Source organism: Leuciscus leuciscus, assembly GCF_965113295.1.
Source record: "Leuciscus leuciscus genome assembly, chromosome: 21".
Classification (NCBI taxonomy): Eukaryota; Metazoa; Chordata; class Actinopteri; order Cypriniformes; family Leuciscidae; genus Leuciscus; species Leuciscus leuciscus.
The window spans coordinates 37,029,990-37,052,787 of record NC_138745.1 but is presented as its reverse complement, the minus strand read 5'-3'; the positions used below and the strand labels follow the sequence as shown (position 1 = coordinate 37,052,787).

Sequence of the window (22,798 nt, the reverse complement as noted above, 5' to 3'; positions counted from 1 at the left end):
TAAAAATCCACTTATCTAATGTTAAGAATACTGTTTAAAAGATTTGTGAACTCTAATGAATATTCATGAGCCAAACTCCTATTATAAATGGGTTTTTGCAAGGTGGACTCACCTTGTAAGTGAGAGTCATGTTTTTAAAAATGTCCGATTTTTCAGTCTCGTTCATGAGCTGTGTGTAACGTGGACAGTCTCTTAGCGGGAATGAGAGCAGCTGGAAGAGAAAAAAAAACAAAGGCAAACACACTGAGACAGCAAGATAGTGTCGGCCCAGATCCGGCCCACATCCGGTACACGCGGATTCCACACGGGCCGGATCTGGGCCGACACTATGTTGCTCTTTGGTTTGCATGGAAACAGATTTCAAATATCCAGAGATGTTTACTGATGCTGCTGCTGTGCATACATGACCTTAACACTGAGAGGCCAGGGCTGAGTTTCAGTGCTGCTATATTGTGGAGAGAAAGATTGGGAACAGAGCTTCAGTGTGACGTCTTACACAATCCATAGCCTCCGGGACTGTGTGAACAGGTATCGGCTGCCATTTCAAACCTAGGATAAACTCCTCGGAACATTTAGGTGGGAACAGGCCAGCCAGGTTAGCTTGGGCACTCATCAGAGTCCGGTTAAGATCTGTACTTCTGATGAATATCTGCAGTGTAAAGATGGCATATGCTATTTAAACATGCAAGTCTGACAACTTTGTGTATCCGTTTATTGATCAGAAATGTAAAGAGAGAGTGACCTCATGTTGGTTATAGCTCTCACTTAGGAATCCTCTGTAGCGTTTTCTTAAAAACTGGCCTAGTTCATAGTGTTGCTTCATTCCCTCCTGGAAAATTGATAAGATCGAGTGACAGTAGTTAAAACATCCTCCTCTTACTGTGCGTTCACACCAAACGCGAATAGCGCGTCAAATTCGCATCTACCGCGTCTAGTTGGACACTTGAAGATTTTGAATCCATTCGCGCGTCCAGAGCGAAATTGACGCGCGTAAAAAGCAAGGGGGTAATCTTTCAGAAAAAACTGAAGCTTCCCCGGGCGCCGCCATTGACTAGCGGACCATCACCTGCTGTTAGCATTCCATTGACTCCCATTCATTTTGCCATCACTTTGACAGCGAATAACTTTATATCTGAGGCGTTTAAAGACTCTACTTGTCCACTGTTTATTTCTAAAGAAACACGACAATGTATAAAAGGCTCCATTACCTTGTAGCTTATGTTATGGCCCTGTAGAAGCAGTTTTTGTAAAAATAGGCTAACGATTGTGTCATAACCACGCGACTCTCTGTCGCACAGTAGAGAGATTACCGTATGGACAGGAGGAGAAGCTCGCGCGCAATCGGGGGGACGTGGAGGCAAAATGACAAAGTAATTAATCAGAATACTTAGCAAAAGTTTCTCCTCCTCCTAGCTCATGGACACCTACTCACACTCTCCGTCTCTGCAAGTTTCGGAAGGGAATGATTCAGATTTGTCTTGACACAGCTACTAGAAGACAGACGGGTTGCTCACGTCACATCTACGTCATCAAGCTCAGTGTGAGTCTGCGCAGTACGCTCGACCATCAGGAAGTGAGAGCTTCTAATTGACTTCACTTGTCTCCGTTGAAGTCTATGGGGTCGCTGTGTCCATTTCTTTTACTGTCTATTGTAAAAAACAAAAGTTTGAAGCGAAATTGATGCGCGTCTGAGGCAAAATCCGCTTGTCTGTTTGCAAGATGGCTGATATTGATCAAGCATTCATCGAGAGAGTTACCGCATCGGAGCGAGGATCACCCTTCAGGACACCAACTACAGGCGCTCTATCCCAGCTGCAGAGCGCCTGTCCATCTGTCTTCGCTTAGAAAATGTATATGAAATTTTAAATACAGTATATTAAATATTGAAAAACTATCCATGTTTTTCAAACTGTGGTACCTATACTCCATTATGAATGAGTGATTCCGGGCGGGAGTTTATCCCGTCACTTCACCACGTGACAGCAGCAAGCAGGCTCCTGATTGGTTAATGCGGCTTGAACAGACGCCAAAGTTCAGATTTTTCAACTCGGGCGTCAGACGCGTGAATGCACAAAAAGCACCAAATAAATCATTTGCGCGTAATAATCATTTCGCGTCCACCGCGCCGCACTAAACGCCTCATTCGCGCCGCAGGACCTCCAGACGCGCATAAACGCATCTTTACATTTACTTAACATTGAAATTGCGCCAAACGCTCTATTCGCGTTTAGTGTGAACGCAGCATTATGAAATGACATCCTTGAAGTACATTCAGTAGTTCAGTAGCTTCAACAGAAGCATATACTAGAGTTCACAGTAGGTCTGTCTAATGGTTTGTAAGTTACCTTTAAAAATCCTTAAGGAGAAAATTATTGGCTTGTGACTTTTAACGTTCAGAACCCGACTGTTGTGCTCTATATGTAGCCTCTTGCACGTAACATAACTAAATGCTCCTCAAGTAGCATGTAACTGATTAAAAGTAACAGAATAATGTTTATATGTGCTTGTCTGCATACCTTAGAGAGCTGTCCAAAACCCTGGGGCCAGTCACTCTCCTTGTAGGGATCATTTGGATACGTCTCGGTTGGAGATCTGTCGCCATGGCGATAGAGCTGAGAGAGGAAATCAAATACTTGACTAAGTATGGAGATTTGTGTGTGTTGTGTGTGTGTGTGTTCAGGAGGACGAAACGACAGTGCAACTGCGGAAATTCTAATGGGATAAGCATCTTCGGTCTATCTCCTTATCTTTATCTCGGTTCCCTTTCAGGTGGTCACATTCAACGTTATGTCGACGTATTTGGATCTCGCCTGAGAGCCCAATCACCTTCGAGTGTAAACTAAACGAGCCAATGAAGATTGGTGTGCGAGATTTGAATCTAAATATGGAAGCAGATGCAATGCACATTTGCCTTTTGCTTCGGAGCCGAGCGGCTTGTTTGTCCTGCTGTTCCAGTCTCCAGAGAGTTGATTGATTGATTGATTGATTAGCCTTTATTGTCTCCTAGCGGAGAAATTCATCTTGGGCATTCGGGACAACAGATGCAGCACAACATACATAACACATAACATGATTTACTACACATAACATGAATTACTACACATAATTATCACCTTAAAAAAAAAAAAAAAAAAAAAAAAAAAAAAAAAAAAAATCCGTGAACACATCCCACCTTCCTAGCACCTTCTGCTAACGCATACTGTAATCACTAGCCTCTATACCTAATTACAGCTTGCCCACACCCTATTTGTTTTATTCAATATTTTAATAGAGAGTGGCACAAAGGAAAATTTAAACCTATTCAGTTTACAGGTCGGTACCCTGTACCTTCTGCCTGAGGGCATCAACTCATACTCACTATAGAGAACATGATTCGGATCATTAATAATTTTAAAACTCTGTTTTCTCACCGCCTCCTCAAAAAGCTCATTAAGAGTAGTCGGTGGCACTGATCCAATTATCTTCCCTGCCCTTTTAATCAATGTTTGGAGCTGTGTTTTTAGTTTAACTGACAGGTTACCAAACCAAGCTATAATACCATATCTCAATATAGACTCAATAACTGTCTTGTGAAAAAGGAGCATAATATCTTTATCAACACCATGAACTCTTAGTCTTCTTAAAAAATATAAACGCTGACACATTTTTGATGAAACATAATCTACATGATGTGACCACTGTAACTGTTTGTCTAAATGAATTCCTAAATATTTATATGTTGTTACTTGTTCAATCGGTACTCCTTCAATTATAATAGGGCTTTGATCACCTATAGACCTAGGGTCAAAAATCATTTCTTTAGTTTTGTTAACATTAAGGAGCAAGTTATGCTTCTTGCACCACTTCTCCATCTCCTCTATCTCCTGTATATAAGTACCAATGTCTGACTCTTTGTGGAGTAAACTCAATATGGCCGTATCATCAGAAAATTTAATAATAAAATTATTCCTATTGATGTTTCTACATTCATTTGTATATAATATAAAAAGTAAGGGCGAGCTTACACAGCCTTGAGGGGCACCTGTGCTTATATTAATCATCTCGGAAAGAGTGGAGTTAACTCTCACCTGCTGCTTCCTTTCTGTCAGGAATGAGCCATACCATTTAATAATGTAGGGGTTCACTTCCATCTGATATAATTTGTCTAGCATTGTCTGCGGAAGAATACAATTAAATGCAGAACTAAAATCCATAAATAATAAACGAACATAACATGATGGATTGTCTAAGTGTTTTAAGATAGAGTGGACAGTTGTAATTAAAGCATCATCAGTACCCCTGCCATTATTATATGCGAATTGGTACGGGTCCAAGCGAAGCTGTACCTCACCTCTTAATTTACCAACCATAATACGTTCGAATGACTTCATCACTGTAGAAGTTAGCGCTACTGGTCTATAGTCATCATTTTGCTGTGGGCATGGTTTCTTGGGCAACGGAATGACAACTGATGTCTTCCAGATAGTAGGAATGACACATGTATCCACAGACAATTGAAATAAGGGGCACCAAGCCGGAGTTAACTCATCCGAAAATGTTTTCACAATAAAAGATGAAATACCATCAGGTCCACTTGCCTTATTGTTATTCAACTTTTTAAAGACTGCAGTAACATCTCTGGGGTTAATTAATATTCTATCCCGTACTGGGTCACATGGTATTGACATAGACAGCTCTTTACAGCTTATCACATTTGTTTCACAATTCAAATCAAAACGTTTATAAAAGATGTTAAGATCATTAGCCTTATCTAAATCATTGTCCACATTTAATTGCTTCTTACTAGAGTTCATATTAGTCATATCTTTCACCTTGTCCCACATTTTTTTGGGGTTGTTCGTTAAAAAGGCTTCCCTAACTTGTTTACTGTGTTCCTCTCGCGCCATCTTCAGTTTCCCCCTCAGTTCTTTTTGTATTGATCTCAGTTCCATCAAATCATTATTCCGGAATGCTTGCTTTTTCCTCCTGATCAGATGTTTAATTTCAGGTGTTATATAGTCTTTATTGTTCGGATATATGGTGATTGTCTTTTTCGGCACAACAGTGTCAACACAGAAATGGATGTATCCCGTTATTGTTTCCGCAATATTGTCAATACTGTTGTCCCTATAAAAAACATCCCAGTCTGTAGCCAGAAAGCATCCACTCAACGTCTCCTTGCTCTCATCCTGCCACACACTGACAGTTTTTGAGACGGGTTTACTTTTTTTAATAGCACACTTAAAGGTGGGGATCAAATGGATGATGTTATGATCCGAGTTTGAGAGGGGGGGTTTAATTCTGGCAGCATATGCATCTTTAATGTTGCCATAGCATTTATCTAGCGTCCTATTCTTACGTGTGCTGTTTTTAACATATTGCTGGAATCCAGGTAGAGACAGCTCCAGTTTACATTGATTGAAGTCTCCGAGAACAAATATAGGGGAGTCTGGTTTATCTTTTAGCTGCTGATGGACACAGTCTGCTACACATGCAGCTGCTTTAGATGCATTCCCACTTGGCGGGATATATACAGAGCATAAAAAGATGTTCCCATAGTCTCTAGGTAGATAAAAAGGTCTCAAACTAATGCAGATAAGTTCAAGATCAGGAGTGCACACCCTGTGTTTTATCGTATAATTATTGCACCAGGAGTCGTTAATATAAACACAAATCCCACCCCCCCTCATCTTCCCTGAGTCATTATTTCTGTCCATACGCACACATGAGAAGCCTCGTACCTGCACCAATGAGTCTGGAAAATGCTCTTTAAGCCAGGTCTCTGTATAAATCATTAGGCATGATTCGCGATATTCGTTACACGCCTTTGCATTAAGCTTCAGCTCCTCCATCTTATTCCTTAGGGAGCGGACATTGCCAAAGAGTATTGACGGCAGCGGCGGCCTTGTGGCCCTCCGTCGGAGGCGTAGTTTAATGCCCCCCCTTCTCCCTCGTTTCCGCAGCCGTTTACCTCCGCGCTGCCGTAGCAGCTCCTCCGGAACATCGACCAACAGGCCCGGTTCTGGTGTTACTTTCCTCCTCAGAGACAGCAGCCAGTCCCTGCCATCCTCCCGTAGCGTCTGCTCATTCCCTTCGGCGAGTGCGGTGACATCATATTGTAAGCGGGTGCAAAAGGTGGCTGTAATTAGCAGCAGCAACAGAAGCCACACTCCAGTGACTCTCTTTCCCATCATAACTTCTTTTCCTAGTTCACTTCTTCCTCAATCGGCAGACCACAGAAGCACTTCTTCTTCAAACACAGAAGAGTGTTCTTCAGCTAGAAGGCTCTTTATCCGGAGTTGGTGTGACTGCGCTGGTCGCGACTTCCACGAGAGCACTTAAACTGCTCTCGATTTTAAATCGAAATCGACCGAAATTAAGTCACAATCTCAAACTTCGAATTAAAATCTTGAATCGTCGATGCTGCCACGCCCCCATGTCACGTCCGGTCGGCTTGCCAAGCAGGAAAAAAAGTGTTGCTAACACAATGCTAAATCATAAATCAGATGTATATACAATAACATTACGATGTCCAGCAATCGATTTAAATAGTACACTGGGTTTAATTTGTCGTTTAATGAGGTCTAATATATGTTGTCAGTGGCGAGAATTTTCACGTGAATAAATACATAGATTTTAAATTTGTATTTAAATGGTCCAGTGGCACAACTTTTCCAAGCGTGTCAGAAGTTCTGTTCTAATCCGCACTCGTATAGGGTTTTTTCTCCTCATCAAAACCGATTATGTTTATCAGTGGTTGTATATCAGGCAGGGACACGTTTGTGTGCATTTTGTTTTGTAATTTCACCGGGACGAATAGAGAGTCTCTCCACATTGAAGCGCGCGTCCGAGTGAAGACTGTGCGCGAGCCACTAGAGAACACAGTATCCGCACCACTGATCACAGCGGCAACGAGCACTTTGATCACTTGATTTCAAAAACAACACATTTCAGTGCTAGATCGCCTCTTATTTAACAAACAAACTAAATGAATGCTCTGCTAGTTAAATGGAGATGTTTTATGTTTTGTATTGGTACATGCGAGATGTTTCAAAAGTGGTGGGGACAATATCGACCTTAGCAAAAAGTGGTGGCGACATGTCCCACCCGCAAATTACGCCTATGCATAAAAGTCTAGTCTAAAAATTGCATAGAAACCGGTGCTTTTAAAAAAAATTTTTTTTTAATCGAGAATCAAATCGAACCGTGACTTTAGAATTGAACATTTTATCGAATCGAGGATTTGGAGAATCGTGACACCCCTAGTGTTTACACTTAAAGATGTGAAATTGACCGTTCGCAAAGACCCGCCCCTTTTGGTTACTGTTGCTATGTCCGACAAGCCACGCCTCTCTCTCGCCACACCATGTTCTCAAACAGTGAAACACACATCGTGGAGCAGAGAGGTCACTGACAACACACTGACACACAGGACAGACCAGGTTACTTTAGATATTGTGGCAGGATTTGCGAATTTTAATAGGTATTTTGAACGTACAAACACACTTCCGGATACATATGCACGCACACACATACATGGAAGCCCAAAGCGCAGAGGACGGAAAGGACGCAAGAATGCCCATATACGGGAAACAGCAATGTTACCAAAAAACCCCTCAGAGACAATGGATGGTTGATGTCGCAAGACTCTGTCATGAGACTGAGTTCCTCTGGAAAAAACCCAAGAAACTGTATTGGAACAATGTAACCCAGTTCCGTATAAATATGACTGCATTTTCGACTGTACGTTGCTGCATTTTTGATTTTGATGTCGAATGCATACCTAGAGAGGAATCAAACCTCTTCTAGTATTATCCTGGCTGAATTTCTTTTTGGTTTGAACTGCTCTGCCGTATTGATGTAACTTGGTAAACCTCGGATGAGAACAAGTTCATATTTACTCGAATTGCTTGAACTGCTGATAAGGTAATTAGTTTTTGTAATATTCACTCATACAGGACTGCCCTGTTGAGATTGAATAAGCTGAAGTTTTATATCCTGTAACATTTTCTTTTTGATTTGCTACAAGTATTGATTTTTGTATTAACAGTGTTTTAATCTTTTGTATAAATAAATTTTTATTTCTAAAGACAATCACTGTGAAGTCTTACTTCAGCTTTTACAAACAGTTCTAATAGCAATAGACAGAGCAATACATTAATCCTTTATCATCGAAGATATACAAGGGTTCCAAGAGCGATTCAGCTGGAAGGTAAGCATGAATTTAATTCATATGTCTGGTTAGTAATGTCTATTATTGTTTCCTTGGGAGTGTAGGGACTACACCTAGATTTACTGGTATAAATTATAACGAGCTAATGAGGGAGTTATATCTATTCTGACCTGACAGCAAAAGACCACCTAGACACAGAGATACCAGGGGTTATTCAGGAAAGTGAGAGTAATACCAGATCTCACCACATGGGGGCTCGTCCGGGATTGGGTCAATTTCTAATTGCCCAATAATACCCACAAGAACCTAAGGGAATAATAGTTTAAGTACTAAGACGACGGCTAAATCCAAATGCAAAATAATGTCTCCATAGTGCTTTGAGGAAGTTACAGGAACAGATACTTCCTCCTAACCATAGAAAGTATCACGGGGACGCCTGAGATAAAGTTCTATGGTTAGGCACGACAGAGGTAACAAGAGATCTCGAGGGCAGCGCTGTGGGACCATAGAGTACCCATTTAGAAACCTCATATAAAGAGATAGTTACCAAAATCCTCAGAGGAGAAGCCAGATTCACACAGTCATGGAGAGAATAACTAATATAATTTTGCTCCCACAAGATCAACTAAACAAGACAAAAAAAAAAAAAAAAACGCAGGGCAAGTAGGCAATGAAGAACTACTCGCTACTGACGATACTTTATACACTTCTAATGAAGCTGGATTAAGTAAATTAGTCCAAGTCGTTAGCAGTAAAAGTCGAAGTAAAAAGGTTACTGTAGAAATTGGGGACAGTGATACCACCGTACCAATTGTTAAAGGAATAGACATAAGAGTAACTAGAAACGGCGTTACTGATCAGGAAGCTCTGATCACAGTTGAATCCCCCACCCCTTCAGAGTACACTGAAATGGAAGGGGCCTCAGGATGTGACTATGGTCAAATAGATAAAAACTATGAAAAAATGCTCTTAGAAACGGGAACGATTCCTAAACACAAAGATGTCGTAACCGGGTTCAGATCCCTGATGACAGGGGAAATATCAGGGGAAATAAGAGAGACAGGGTTTAGATCGTACAAAGCTTCAACAGGGAGAGAGTTAAACGATAATAAACCCAAAGTGCAGATAGGTAGAGAGCCTGATCATAGTTTCGGCTCAGAAAGTACAGAAGACGAAAAAATACCTCGCAGAGATAGTGCTAACAAAATCTGGAAGCCCGTCTAAAGAATGGAAAAACAGCTCGCATAAAAGAGAAAATAATACCAGGGGCGGTAGAACATTTCTAACTTGCACTGGTCAAGTGCTTAATTCAGTGAATTCACATTCAACAGCACTCAAGGGGCCAGAGCAGAAGTAATGCAGTTTGTTTATGAACTTACTGCTAATGATATCCTAAATATGCCGGGAACCAGCAAAAAAGTAAAATGTCACATGTTAGCAGAACAGCTAGATCAAATGCAAAACACATTGTGTTATATTTTATTAGATATGTACCAATGATGAAAGGCTTGTGAAAATTATGGGAGGCCACGCATAGCAAGGTTTCCTCCCATCATTAAGGGTAGAGTTCCAAGAAAACCGTAGAAAGCACCTAAAAGAAAAAAAGGAAGTATCACCTTCCCCTTTTAGTAACAGAGATCTAGCAAGGAAAGAGTATAGACGAGAGGTTGAAAAAGGGAGGGGAACCTTCTGATTCTTCCTCCAGCTCATACACCTCAGACTCTGATAAAGAGAAAAGAAAGCAGGTGCTCTAAGAAGCCCTTGTCAGTTAAAAAGGAGAGGACACAGTCAGAATTTGAATATGAAGAAAAAGTGGTCTCTAAACCTAGGCGCGGTCCAGCTAGACAGATTAAGGAAGACCGTTTTACAGTCATCCAGCTCCTACAAAATATGAAATTCAAAGGGGCAAAAGATAACAATATGATTAAGGCAAAAATGGTGGCTGATCTGGGGAAAACCCTAGGTGCCTCAACTAGCCTGGTAAGACTGATGATTAAATATCATACAGGAATATCCATGAAACTAGAAAACCTTAATGCATACCACTCCAAAGGGATAGGTATAGATAAGGAGACTGAATTACGGAAAAAGACAGAAGTGGTTAAAACCAGAGGCTGATGGCCATGTCTTTCCGAGAAAGCCCCCCAAGGGTGGACAAATGGAGGAGATTTAGCTAGACTTAAAAGGCTAGCCACAGTTACCAACTGGTCAGAAATGTCTAGTTTAGCGGACCTATATGACAGGGAAACGGTTAGAAGTAATAGGACCAGAGAAAGCTTAGGCCAAAACATAAATAAACCAATAGAGGGGGATAGGATGAAACGGGAAACTGCCTATCAGAAAACTAAAAGTAAATCGAAGGATAAAAATGAGGCTAGGACAGTAAGGTATGAACATCCTGAAACTTTATATAAAAAGTTAAAACCCCAGGTTAGGCCAGCTAAGAAGACCGGAAAAGGAACTAAATTTATAGAGCCTAAAGAATGGGCAAAACTGACTGAAGAGCAGAAACAAGCCCACATAAACAAACGAAACAAAATAGCAGAACCGAAAACTAGAAGTAGGGAAGTATAATCCCACTGCCTCTGACATGGGGAGACAAAAAATAAGGATTACATGTCCAATAAAAGGGAATCAAATTTATGTTAGATAACCTAGAAAAGGTATCCAGTGTAACAAAAGTTCCTAACGGAGCGATAAAATTTGAAGGTGAATATAATGATTAAGGTTTCAGTAATAAAATGAAATCAGTGACCAGAGATAGATATTCCTGGGAAGGATTGCAGTGTATAGTTGACAGCACAACTTTAATGCGTCTAAATGACAACATTCTAATTAAATAAATTAAGGAAAAAGATACTGATAATGATGAAACAATCAGATGGCCTAAAAAAGTCGGCCTGGATTCAGGAAATAATAGGGTTATAAAACAAGACCCTATTGACAAAAACTAGTTAGAAAAATTACTTGAAAAATATAAGCAATAATGATTGTGGAAAACTATCAGATAAATATGAATATACCGTAATGGGAGGAATTCAGGTTCTGCAAAATCAATATCTGATAAATAAATCCGTGTATGAAGAGATAAAAGAAACAATAAAGAGAATTATCTAGAAAAGGGGTAATATTTAATTATTAGAGGCTTTATTAAACAGATATTTAATTAATGCAAGAAACGCGACAAATGGTTTAAATGATGATAAGATTTTGGCTAAAATCAACTAAAGAGGATCTCAAAAAAAAAAAAAAAAAAATAAATAAATAAAAAAAATAAATAAATAAAATAAAAACAACAGATAACCAAAAAAGACAGGAAAATGTGTTACCTGTAGATATATTAGCTATGGTAGCTAGAAATTTGCTGATTATTAAATCATTGGCTGCAGAAAAATTAGTAATAGTCATTGCTAAACGTGAAGGAATAGAATTATTAGCAAAATAATTTAGTGAATGAAAACAAGCGCATTCACACTTTTACCTGGTCTAAATGGACTAAATGAGGCTAATCTGTGACAATCAGATAGAATTTAGATATGTTAAAACTCCTAAAAAGGAGAAAAAGACCATAATAAATCAAGCACATTTGTGCTACTTTACTGACGGAAGTTCAGATAAAGGACAAACATGGTGGGGCTTCCTTGTTAAGCAGAGAGGTCAAATTATCCACAGAGAAAGAGGAAGATAGAAGATGACAAAAGTGCACAGGAAGCTGAAGTCACAGCGGTAGAGAAGGCATTGTTATTTATTAAAGAAAATAACCACATGGACTGTTTGTTAATAACGGACAGTGGTTTTGTTTAGCTATGATTGGTTGAACACCTGGATAGGTGGGAACAGAATAGTTTCTATAACGCTAAAGGCAAACCGTCAGGTGGAACTGTGGAGGAGCATAAGCGAAAATTACAAGGTTGTGAAACCGAAAGTATTGCATAAGTCTAGCCACAGAATACAGGACAACGCCTGCGGCAGTTGGGAACAAGGAATTTGACCAATACATCCGCATACGAGCGATCACTAAACAGAGCGAGGGGGACTTACTGCAGAAACTGCATGATAAACTGTTTCACCCTCCAACGACGTATGTTGCGAAATATTGTCAGCAGATGGGCTTACATATTTCAGAACTTAAAAACTAATGATCAGAAAATTAAGTTAAATTGCCCTGATTGTAGGAAGGTTATAACCAGTATTTATATTGATTATGGGAAAAATCAAAACTGAGAAATAGAACGTTGAAATTAGTTCAGATTTCGCTAGACTAGTTTAGTTCTAAAACAAAAAAGGAAAAAAACGCTTACTTCCTAGTTATTGTGGATAACTGCTCTACCTTTATAGAGATCTACCCATTTTAACAGGCGACAGGTAGGCTACTGTTGTCCTGAACAGCCTTAAGAGGTTGATAACATAGCAGGTTTCGCACGAATGAGTTCGAGGCGATAACAGACATAACTTAACTGGCCATGAAGTGGAGACCTTTTGCAAAAAAGCAGGGTATTATTTTAATTAAGGCGGTTGAAAACCGACCATCCGAGTAGCGGATAAATACAGGGTAGCGGATTGGTTGTACGTGCAATACCTTTGTTTAAGGACTGATTTTTTGAAAAATCTAAATCTAGGAGATTTAGGGATTTAGATTTATGAACTTATTTCCTTAATTGTAGGATTTCGAAGACTGATCAAATTCCTAAATCGACCGACAAAAGCAAAAGCCCTAAGTCGAAAGGGCAAAACAGGTTTTAGTTATATTAAAACAAAAACAAGTACGTTTTCGTGGTAAAACGAGAACCGAAAAAGTAGGCCTAGTTGAATTAACTTCAAGCACAACCGTTAGGCTTGAAGCGAATTTGGTCAATTAGGAATCTTGTGGGGAGCAAAGATTAATATTCACGATGAGTAAGGTATACAGACCAAAAGTAAGTTTCCAGTCAGACGCTAAGTGTCCAGCAGAGGGCACTGTTGTAGTGTGTAAAGACTTTAGTGACTCTTTCTTAGTGAAGATGTGACATAAGGATTGTGAAGCAGGAACTGCGACAATCCGTAGGAAACCTACTGACTGTGTGATCTGTGGCAAACAGGAGATTTGTCAGCTCCTCTCGGAGGGAAGGACCTAGGGAGGTCGGAGTCAGCATTGGCTTAGAAGCCAAATGACAATTATACCTGAGTGGTATTTTTCCGGCAGATCAATGGGATCGTGCGCGGGCGGAGATGTGAGCATTTGTGGATTGTGCCGGTTGTCCAGACAACGCTGGTCAGTCTGGCAATATGAATTAACCACGGGGAATTGTGGTTGTAAAGCTTGCATAGACTGTAAGATAAAGTACAGTCTTAGAGGTCAAGAGTGTAGATGCACTCTAGACAACCAAGGGCAACTAAGTAAGTGCTCTAGGTGTAAGTTAATGATCGGAAAACGATTGTTAATACTTACAAGTCTGAAAGAATTTTGGCAGTCTAGAAAAACTGAAACAAGTCTAGGCTGCTTAATTGATGATACAATTATGTGTAAATGGGACATAAATCCCCTGGCTTTAGTCTGTGATAGCGAGAAAGCCTTTCTGTGGGGAAGGCTGCTAAGCTCAGGTGGCCCGATGCCATTGGACTCTGATCCAATGTTGAGGGGCAGTGTTTTAGAGGAAACACTGAAAAGAGATACTGACTTGAACCTTTGGAAAAAGGTTGTAAGGGATCCATTTCATGACAATGATTACTCAATTCAGTTTAAAGAGGAAGGAATGTATAAAGAAATAAATATGAATGACTTACTGGTTGAATTGATAACAAAAATGTCTTTTCAGGAGTAATATCCGATATACATGGCTAGAGAATATAGTCATTTTGTACGGGAAACCTCACTGACTGTCAGAGCAAGGTCACAACAGACATTCTCAGGGACAGAAAGAATAAAAGTCAAGCTAGATTCACATAGGACCAGTGAATTATGGCAGGTGAAAGTTTCTATCACCATGACCTCTGATTACCTAAGTATAGGCAAATCAATAGAGGGGGTCAAAGTTGAAAGGACAATTATCAGAAAACCTAACAAACTGAGCAGAATGACCGCATGGATTATAGATCAGATAGGGAAAGCTTAGGAGGTTTTTGTGCATCTATATCTTTTTGTGTTTTTCAGCAACAGGATGGTGAAAAGAGGAACCGGACTAAAGGGGAAGTATCAGGAATTGCCTCATGACCGGAGTGAAGTAGGACTGTTACTGTTGGCCCTAATGATGGTTCTGGTAGTCTGTCTCTTTATAGTTGGATTTGGCATCACAGTAGAGAATCAAACAAATGAGGTAGGAGTAGCCTCCTGGTCTGTTGTTGAGAAAGTTGTAAGAAAAATCTGTTATAAGCAGACGGTGAATTTTGATGGTACTAAATATGGACCAAAAATGATAAAGAATATATTTAAAGGATTTATAAAGGATATAGATAAGTCATTTTGGAACTGCACAGGTACTAAACGTATTAGTGCCACAATGGTGCCTAGTATTTATGGAGACAAGATTGTTAATAATAAAACTAGGTTACAATGGAATTACTTAAAAGGATATAATCGGACGCACGTCAAATTACAGGGCCTTAAGTATAATCTTTCGGATGTTTTTAATTTGATGTCTACTATGGTCATATATCGATTATGGAATACTCCATTGCTACGGATATCAAAAATGAATGATTGGGATTGTTTAACTAAACAAATTGTCCCAATGGTATAGAGATCTTGGCTTGGCAAGGGTAGTTATTAAAAATCAATTGCCCTGTCAATAGACGATAAAAGAAAGAGCAGTAGGCAGAGTGGAAAATCTGCCTCGACAGGCTCGAAGTTTATAATTAGTAAGAATAAATGGGATAAACGGTGGATAACCGGAACCCATTGCAACTAAGTTATTGGCCTAAGGGCCTAAACCCATATGTATTGATAATAGGTGTATACAAAAATAGACCTAAACCAGCTTATGTGGAATTAGAATGGGTGACATGTGAAAAACTGATTATGCCCATTGGAATGTGTGAAAATCACGAGAAATGTCGAGACATTGACAAGCAATGTATGTCTGCTTATGAAACAGCATCCGCATGGGTGTGTTACTTGAATGATACCTCGATTTGGGATGATAAAATTTTCGAGGGGCATGGTGCTAATATTATTAAGCTATGGCATGAATGGATGGGATTACAGGACCCAGTTAATGACATGGTGAAAGCAGAAGGCAAACGTACGACATGGACTATCAATGACACCTTGTGGGCCAACGGGGTAGGTGGAAGTAGACTTCATCAAATAACCTTAAGTTATGCACCCCGGCCAGGTTTGTCTTTGGAGCTAGCGAATCATTCAGGTATTATTGAATATGTTTAAAAAATATAACTGAACCGCAATGTAGATCGGCTATTGTTTTGTATTGTATGGGCTGGTCTAGTGTTGTCTGAGGTACCCATACTAATCAAGGCATCTGGAAGAACCATAGTGATGCGATTAGGGTTGGATAGAACCAGTAATCGTAAGATAACATGCAGGTTGTTTAATTTGAGTATAGAGCTAATGAGGATATATTCCAAATCTCAATCTCGTATAAGAAGAACTAAACTATGGGTCTAAATAGTCACAATTTAGCTCATGGATTTTAGAGTACCAAGTATTATCTACCAATGTTGAAACAATTGGAACAAAGGTATGGTAATTATAGGGTAATGATGGCCTCTTTAAAATTTAATGTTAGATCTTCTAGTCCATTTTCAAGAAACAGCTTGAGACCAGAGAATTTAGATAATGATCAAGAAAAGATTAAAGTCGAGTTGATGGAATTTTGGTTTGGGGCAGGTTTGATTCAGACGAGATGAGGAAATCAAATATTTGTGGTTTCCAACTGAGGAGCAATATTGAAGCTCTGAGATGTTTGACTTATGGAAAGTCCGAATATTACTTGGATGTATGATAAGGAACATGTATTTTGAACAAAAAAAAATCTAAGGAGAATAGGATCAAAGAAGGTTGGCAGCAGTGAAGAATGGAGTGACATTAGTTCAATTACTAGTGATGCTCCATTAATGTTAATTGCAAAGAATCAAATTATAACAATATAAATGTTCTCTAATCAGGATAGTTGATAGCGAATCTGAATTGAAAGGATTTTTTCTTTCCGGTCAACAATTTTCTCAAAAGGAATTTCGGCGGCACCGACGTTAATTAACGTATCGGATTACAATTCGCAACTACTCAGACCAAATGTGTGGTATCTTTTTTACGTTAATTGGAGATACAGTAAAAGCTATTTTATGGGTCGTAGATAACGTGAGAGAGTTTGCGCTTTCTGTTTGGGACCTAATAGTATAATCATGGTATTTTCTAAAAATGGGTATAATCTGCCTAACAATTATCATAGCAATAATTGTAATAAAGGTAATGATTATTAAATCGTCCAAAATGTGGCTGGTTTGCAAGAAACTTTCGGATGTGTCTGGTTCAGTGATGAACAGGAAGGCCTCGCTTCCACTAACTGACAGTGAGTCAGAAACGGAGGTGTGACCTATTATAGCGACAGGGGCTATAAGGGGGTCACATGGCGTGGCAAGGTTACGGACATTTGATGACGAAGTTGGTAATGGGGAAAGGATCGAAGTGTAATCCCTTGATAAACTTTGGGCGCAACAACAGCTGAAGACGTTGGCAGGCAATGGCACCAATTCTACATGGCATTGCGATGAACCGCCAAAAGGAGATAGTGTGTATTATCTCTATAAATTTACGGTTGATTTCTTATTGGATATCTGGAATATCAACCATTCGCATGCCCGAACAAATCGTTTTTATGTGTTTAAGCCTTGGCCAGTATAATGTATTGAACGATTATTCGTTATTACTGAATTTAGTGTCTTAGCTGTTGAGGAGTGCGCAAATAAGATTATTTGGCGAATGAGAAATTATCGAAGTAATGATATTTTCCGTGGCCATCGCTGTGTATAATTTTGCACAGTGCTATATTAAAATGATTTGGCTCAAAAATGCTGGTTTGGAACTTGTGTTCCTTACCTAGATGTTTTTGATTATTCTAAATTATTGATGACATACAGCCTTAAGACCATTGGTGGAAACTTGGCAATGCTGTATTTCATTATCTTAATGATGGCGGGGACTTCCGTAAATGTGAATGAACCAAAGTTATTATTTCTTGCTATTTTTTCTGGATATAAATGATTATTCCTTTGTGTTTCAGATTTTAGATTTTTTTTTCTGAAATAGATTATTGTATTATTAAAGTACGAAAAAGTAAACAGTGACAAAACAGTGGTCATATAGAATTTGAAGGGATTTATTTACTTTGTTCTATTTTGAAACAATTGATTGATCACTATTTTGTTTCATTTTTTGTATTTTTGTGATTGATTGTGGAGTCAAAAGAAAACGAAACATAATTATGATTTTGTTGGCATTTTATTATGATTGTCATGGACAAACTGAAAAAAAAAACAAAGAAGGGAAATATATATTGTCAATTGACATTTTTAATTTTTGATTTTTTATATATATATATTTTTTACCCCCTCTTTATTCACTTGTGATGTTGGGTTGTTTTTGTTTAATGTTGATTTAATTACAAATTTTTAAACCCAAGTTAACAACCAAGTTTTTATAAACGATCTTTCGGCATGAGATTTGATATGTCAAAGTCAATGACATTGTTGTAAGTCAGGAGGGCCCCCTGGCTTCCTACAATTGTCTAAATGACAGACACAGCCTTCCTATGGGAGGACATAGAAGGTTTGATAATTATTGTTTTATGTTCCCTTTCTCTATCTTACTATCTTTTTGATTTGTTTAAAATATATATATATATATATATTTGGAAGGAAAGGAAACAACAAACTGCTGCTAGTATGAAATTGATGATAATTTTTAATGTTTTGATTTATTATAGTTTATTTTCTTTTATTTCTTTTTGAATAACAAGAAAATGAGATTTGACTTAGGAATTACAGTTGATGGCAATTTTTGTTTTTGGGAACTTTTGGTTACTGTATTTGCCTGTTATAACATAAGTTGATGTGTTATTGTAATAGGGTCCGGATGGGCGGAGAATTGCCAACGGACATGGAATATATAAAATGTGTGATGACTGTCTGAAGGTTAAATGTTACCCGTTGAAAACTGAAGCACAAACGGGGTTGCTTTGAGTTTAAAAACTTATGTCAATCTTGTATACTTTCCAAGGGTTATTACATGGCCGAAATGAAGACTTTTTGCTTTTTATGATCGAGGGGCTAATTTTACGGATCCAGGCTGCACTCATTACTTAACCTATGAAGCAATGAAATTTATCATTGCAATGAAATGGCTGATCATCAATTTAGATGAAGCAGTTGAATTACTAATTGGGCACAGGGAACGTGTGACCAGGATTACGTGCTGTGTTGACATTCGAACCTATCTATGGAATAATAAAGTTGTTCCGGGGTTCTGTACTAAACAGGCGCGTTATAACGGCCAGATTGTTTATGTACTTGATCTACTAGATCTGTCTGTGGCGCCTGACACAAGCCCGGTGGGAGCTGAGGGTGTTGGACGAGAGCTTGGCGGACAGTGGTTCCGAGCTGGCTCTTTACCCAGAGGATCTGGTAAAATTGGATCAGGCCCCGAGACATCGGGACTCGTCCAGGTGGAAACCTGTGTCCCAGCGGTGGTTCCGCAGGAGCATCGAGAGTCTGTTGACACAGCACGGAAGAGTGACGATGGGTTTCTCCCATTGGGAGAATGAATGAATGTATGGGTTTCATTAGTGTTGCATGGATTTCGTAATGCCTTTACGGTATATGTTTTTTAAGGTTAAAATTGATAAACTGGATGTGATTTACCCAAGGGATTTTATTAGAAAGCAACGTGTTGGGAATGACAGGAGAGTTGTAAATGAAAGTGCTTTTGAACGTCCAGGAGGGGGTGTGGCAGGATTTGCGAATTTTAATAGGTATTTTGAACGTACAAACACACTTCCGGATACATATGCACGCACACACATACATGGAAGCCCAAAGCGCAGAGGACGGAAAGGACGCAAGAATGCCCATATACGGGAAACAGCAATGTTACCAAAAAACCCCTCAGAGACAATGGATGGTTGATGTCGCAAGACTCTGTCATGAGACTGAGTTCCTCTGGAAAAAACCCAAGAAACTGTATTGGAACAATGTAACCCAGTTCCGTATAAATATGACTGCATTTTCGACTGTACGTTGCTGCATTTTTGATTTTGATGTCGAATGCATACCTAGAGAGGAATCAAACCTCTTCTAGTATTATCCTGGCTGAATTTCTTTTTGGTTTGAACTGCTCTGCCGTATTGATGTAACTTGGTAAACCTCGGATGAGAACAAGTTCATATTTACTCGAATTGCTTGAACTGCTGATAAGGTAATTAGTTTTTGTAATATTCACTCATACAGGACTGCCCTGTTGAGATTGAATAAGCTGAAGTTTTATATCCTGTAACATTTTCTTTTTGATTTGCTACAAGTATTGATTTTTGTATTAACAGTGTTTTAATCTTTTGTATAAATAAATTTTTATTTCTAAAGACAATCACTGTGAAGTCTTACTTCAGCTTTTACAAACAGTTCTAATAGCAATAGACAGAGCAATACATTAATCCTTTATCATCGAAGATATACAAGGGTTCCAAGAGCGATTCAGCTGGAAGGTAAGCATGAATTTAATTCATATGTCTGGTTAGTAATGTCAAGTCAAGTCAAGTCAAGTTTATTTGTATAGCGCTTTTCACAATACAGATTGCATCAAAGCAGCTTCACAGTATTAAATTAAAATAATACAACAAAGTTTGTTTCAAGAGGAATTTATTGATTGATAAAATTAAATTAAATATCCCCAAAATATCCCCAACTGAGCAAGCCAAAGGCAACAGTGGCAAGGAACCGAAAAACTCCATCAAGTGACCTAATGGTGTCCTAAAACTCCATCAGGTGCCTTAATGGAGAAAAAAAAAACCTTGGGAGAACCCAGGCTCAGTCGGGGGCCAGTTCTCCTCTGGCATTGGATAGAGGCCGGATTGTAGTTTGAACTGTAGGATTATATGAATGCCTGGCTGAAGAGATGCGACTTTAATCTAGTTTTAAACTGGGAGAGCGAGTCTGAGCAACGAACAGTATCAGGAAGACTATTCCAGAGTTTTGGAGCCAAATGTGAAAATGCTCTCCCTCCTTTGGTGGTTCTGGATATCCTAGGTATGACCAAAAGCCTTGAATTTAGTGATCTCAAAGAGCGCGATGGATTATAGGGCGATAGAAGATCCGTTAAATAGACTGGAGCTAAGCCGTTTAGGGCTTTATAAGTCAGTAGCAATACCTTGTAATTAATACGGAACTTTATAGGTAACCAATGCAGTGATGATAAAATCGGTGTTATATGATCATATTTTCTTGATCTCGTAAGAACTCTAGCGGCGGCATTTTGGACTAACTGTAGCTTGTTTATTGAGGATGCAGGACAACCAGCTAATAAGGCATTACAGTAATCCAGTCTCGAGGTCATGAATGCATGAACTAACTTTTCTGCATCAGAAACTGATAGCATATTACGTAGCTTAGCAATGTTTCTAAGGTGGAAAAAGGCTGTTTTTGTAACATAAGAAATATGATTTTCAAAAGACAGGTTGCAATCGAGTATAACACCCAGGTCTTTTACTGTAGAGGATAAAGTAACAGGACATCCTATGATGTTAAAGTTGTATTGTGCGAGGTTTTGTGGGCGGTTTTTTGAACCGATAAGTATTACCTCTGTCTTGTCTGGATTTAATAAAAGAAAATTACGCGTCATCCAATCTTTTATATCTTTAACACACTCTGTCAATTTGGAAAATGTAGCGTTTTCATCCGGCCGTGATGAAATATATATTTGAGTGTCATCAGCATAACAATGGAAACTAATTCCATGTTTCCTTATAATATTTCCAAGTGGCATCATATATATTGGACATATATACAATAATGTCTATTATTGTTTCCTTGGGAGTGTAGGGACTACACCTAGATTTACTGGTATAAATTATAACGAGCTAATGAGGGAGTTATATCTATTCTGACCTGACAGCAAAAGACCACCTAGACACAGAGATACCAGGGGTTATTCAGGAAAGTGAGAGTAATACCAGATCTCACCACAATATGAAACAAAGTCTCAACTTTCAAATTTGGCCATTTTTTAAAGACATTTAACAATAAATACCGTTTTGTGGCTCTTTAATGTGTCTGACAGATCGCTGGAGAGCCCCTTAAAGCTGCTCGTGAACCGATCATCTCTTCCTTCTAGTTATAGCATCAAATAAACATGAAAGAAGGAGTGTTGCTTTAACCGCGGAAAGACGTCAGTACACTCCATTTTTCAAGTTCTAATCCACCGACATTAATCTACTAACTCCTGACTGCTTTGTCAGACAAAAATGGCGGATGGCGCATTATGATTGGTCAGATTGCCTGTCAATCAATATTTTGTATTGATGTTATTGGTTTCTTTGGGCAGAGAGCAATATCAGTGTTTTGGAGTGGCCAAGCCAGAGTCCAGACCTGAATCTAGTTGAGAATTTGTGGAGACAACTAAAGACCAGAGGCAAGGAAGCCTTCCGACCTCAAGACCTGGAGATCTGTGCAAAAGAGGAGTGGGCACAATCCCAGAGGAAATGTGCAAAAAACGTGTCACTAATTATAAAAACCGTTTGACAGCTGTGATGAAAAATAAAGGCTTTGAAAAAGATTATTGTGAAATTGTATGAATAATTGTGTATATGGAATGTTTTGTCAAAATGTAAAAAAAAAAAAAAATGTAAACCTGAATATTCTTCGTTAATATCTCTAACACAGTGTCTTACTTTCTTTTGTCACCTTTTCGTGTCATTTCCAGCCAGAAGATGCCTATTTGCCAAATAAAAATTCATCATAATTAAAAATTTGACCTGGTTATGAATCATTTTGAGCTTAACTGTACAATAGAAACAACATTGGAGGGTTCATATTCACACCAAAGACATATTTGTTTTGTATAAAAATATGAAACGCATGATAGGAAGTCAGAATTTGTCTGTTGTTTTATGATTTTTTTTTTTAAGACTAACAGTTTTGTCAAACCAGCTGCAGCCTACATTAACTCAACACACACTAGTCTGGCAGTAATCTGGACAGATGCATAACACTCACCACAGAGACAAACTTGAGCGTCTTCTCTCCATTGGAAAGACTGAAAGCGAAGACAAACACAACTATCAGAAAACAGGAATCCATGCTTGCGGACGAGCAGCTAAGGTAGAGTACAGTAACTTCACTGAACGATCGTTGCCTGACTGATCTGGCAAACAGAACAAGACGAGGTTACAAGGTTTTCTGGGTAAAGGAGAGCTCCCATTGGTCAACGCACTCTGCAGCTTTGAAAACAAGTAACGTGATTGGCTGTCTTTTAAGAGAAAAGGACTTCGGAACAAATCACAAACAAAAGTTGTAAACTGCAAATGTGGGTCATGTTTAATCTGGCATCCAAGACCAGTCTTAATTAAAGGGCCATGAAACCCCAAACCACATTTTTTGAGATGTGAACAGATATGTACATCACTGGAAACACTAAAAGCACTCATAAAGTGGAAATGTGTTTTC

At 38.9% G+C, this 22,798-nt stretch overlaps 1 protein-coding gene across 2 annotated transcripts in view; it reads right to left on the bottom strand.

The window, feature by feature from the left end:
- Positions 1–22,512, bottom strand: part of LOC309485546 (lysosomal acid phosphatase-like) — a 30,685-nt gene extending 8,173 nt beyond the window's left edge. Inside the window, exons 1-5 of one of the 2 annotated variants that reach the window (XM_082152457.1) lie at positions 22,349–22,512; positions 2,517–2,612; positions 743–829; positions 497–649; positions 113–211 (exon numbers count right to left, since the gene is read on the bottom strand). In XM_082152457.1, the coding sequence (XP_082008583.1) occupies positions 113–211; positions 497–649; positions 743–829; positions 2,517–2,612; positions 22,349–22,432 (519 nt within the window). In that variant the 5' untranslated portion in view covers positions 22,433–22,512. The remainder of the gene's footprint in view (positions 1–112; positions 212–496; positions 650–742; positions 830–2,516; positions 2,613–22,348) is intronic. The other variant, XM_082152458.1, reaches the window with a different exon arrangement.
- Positions 22,513–22,798: the final 286 nt, after the last annotated feature.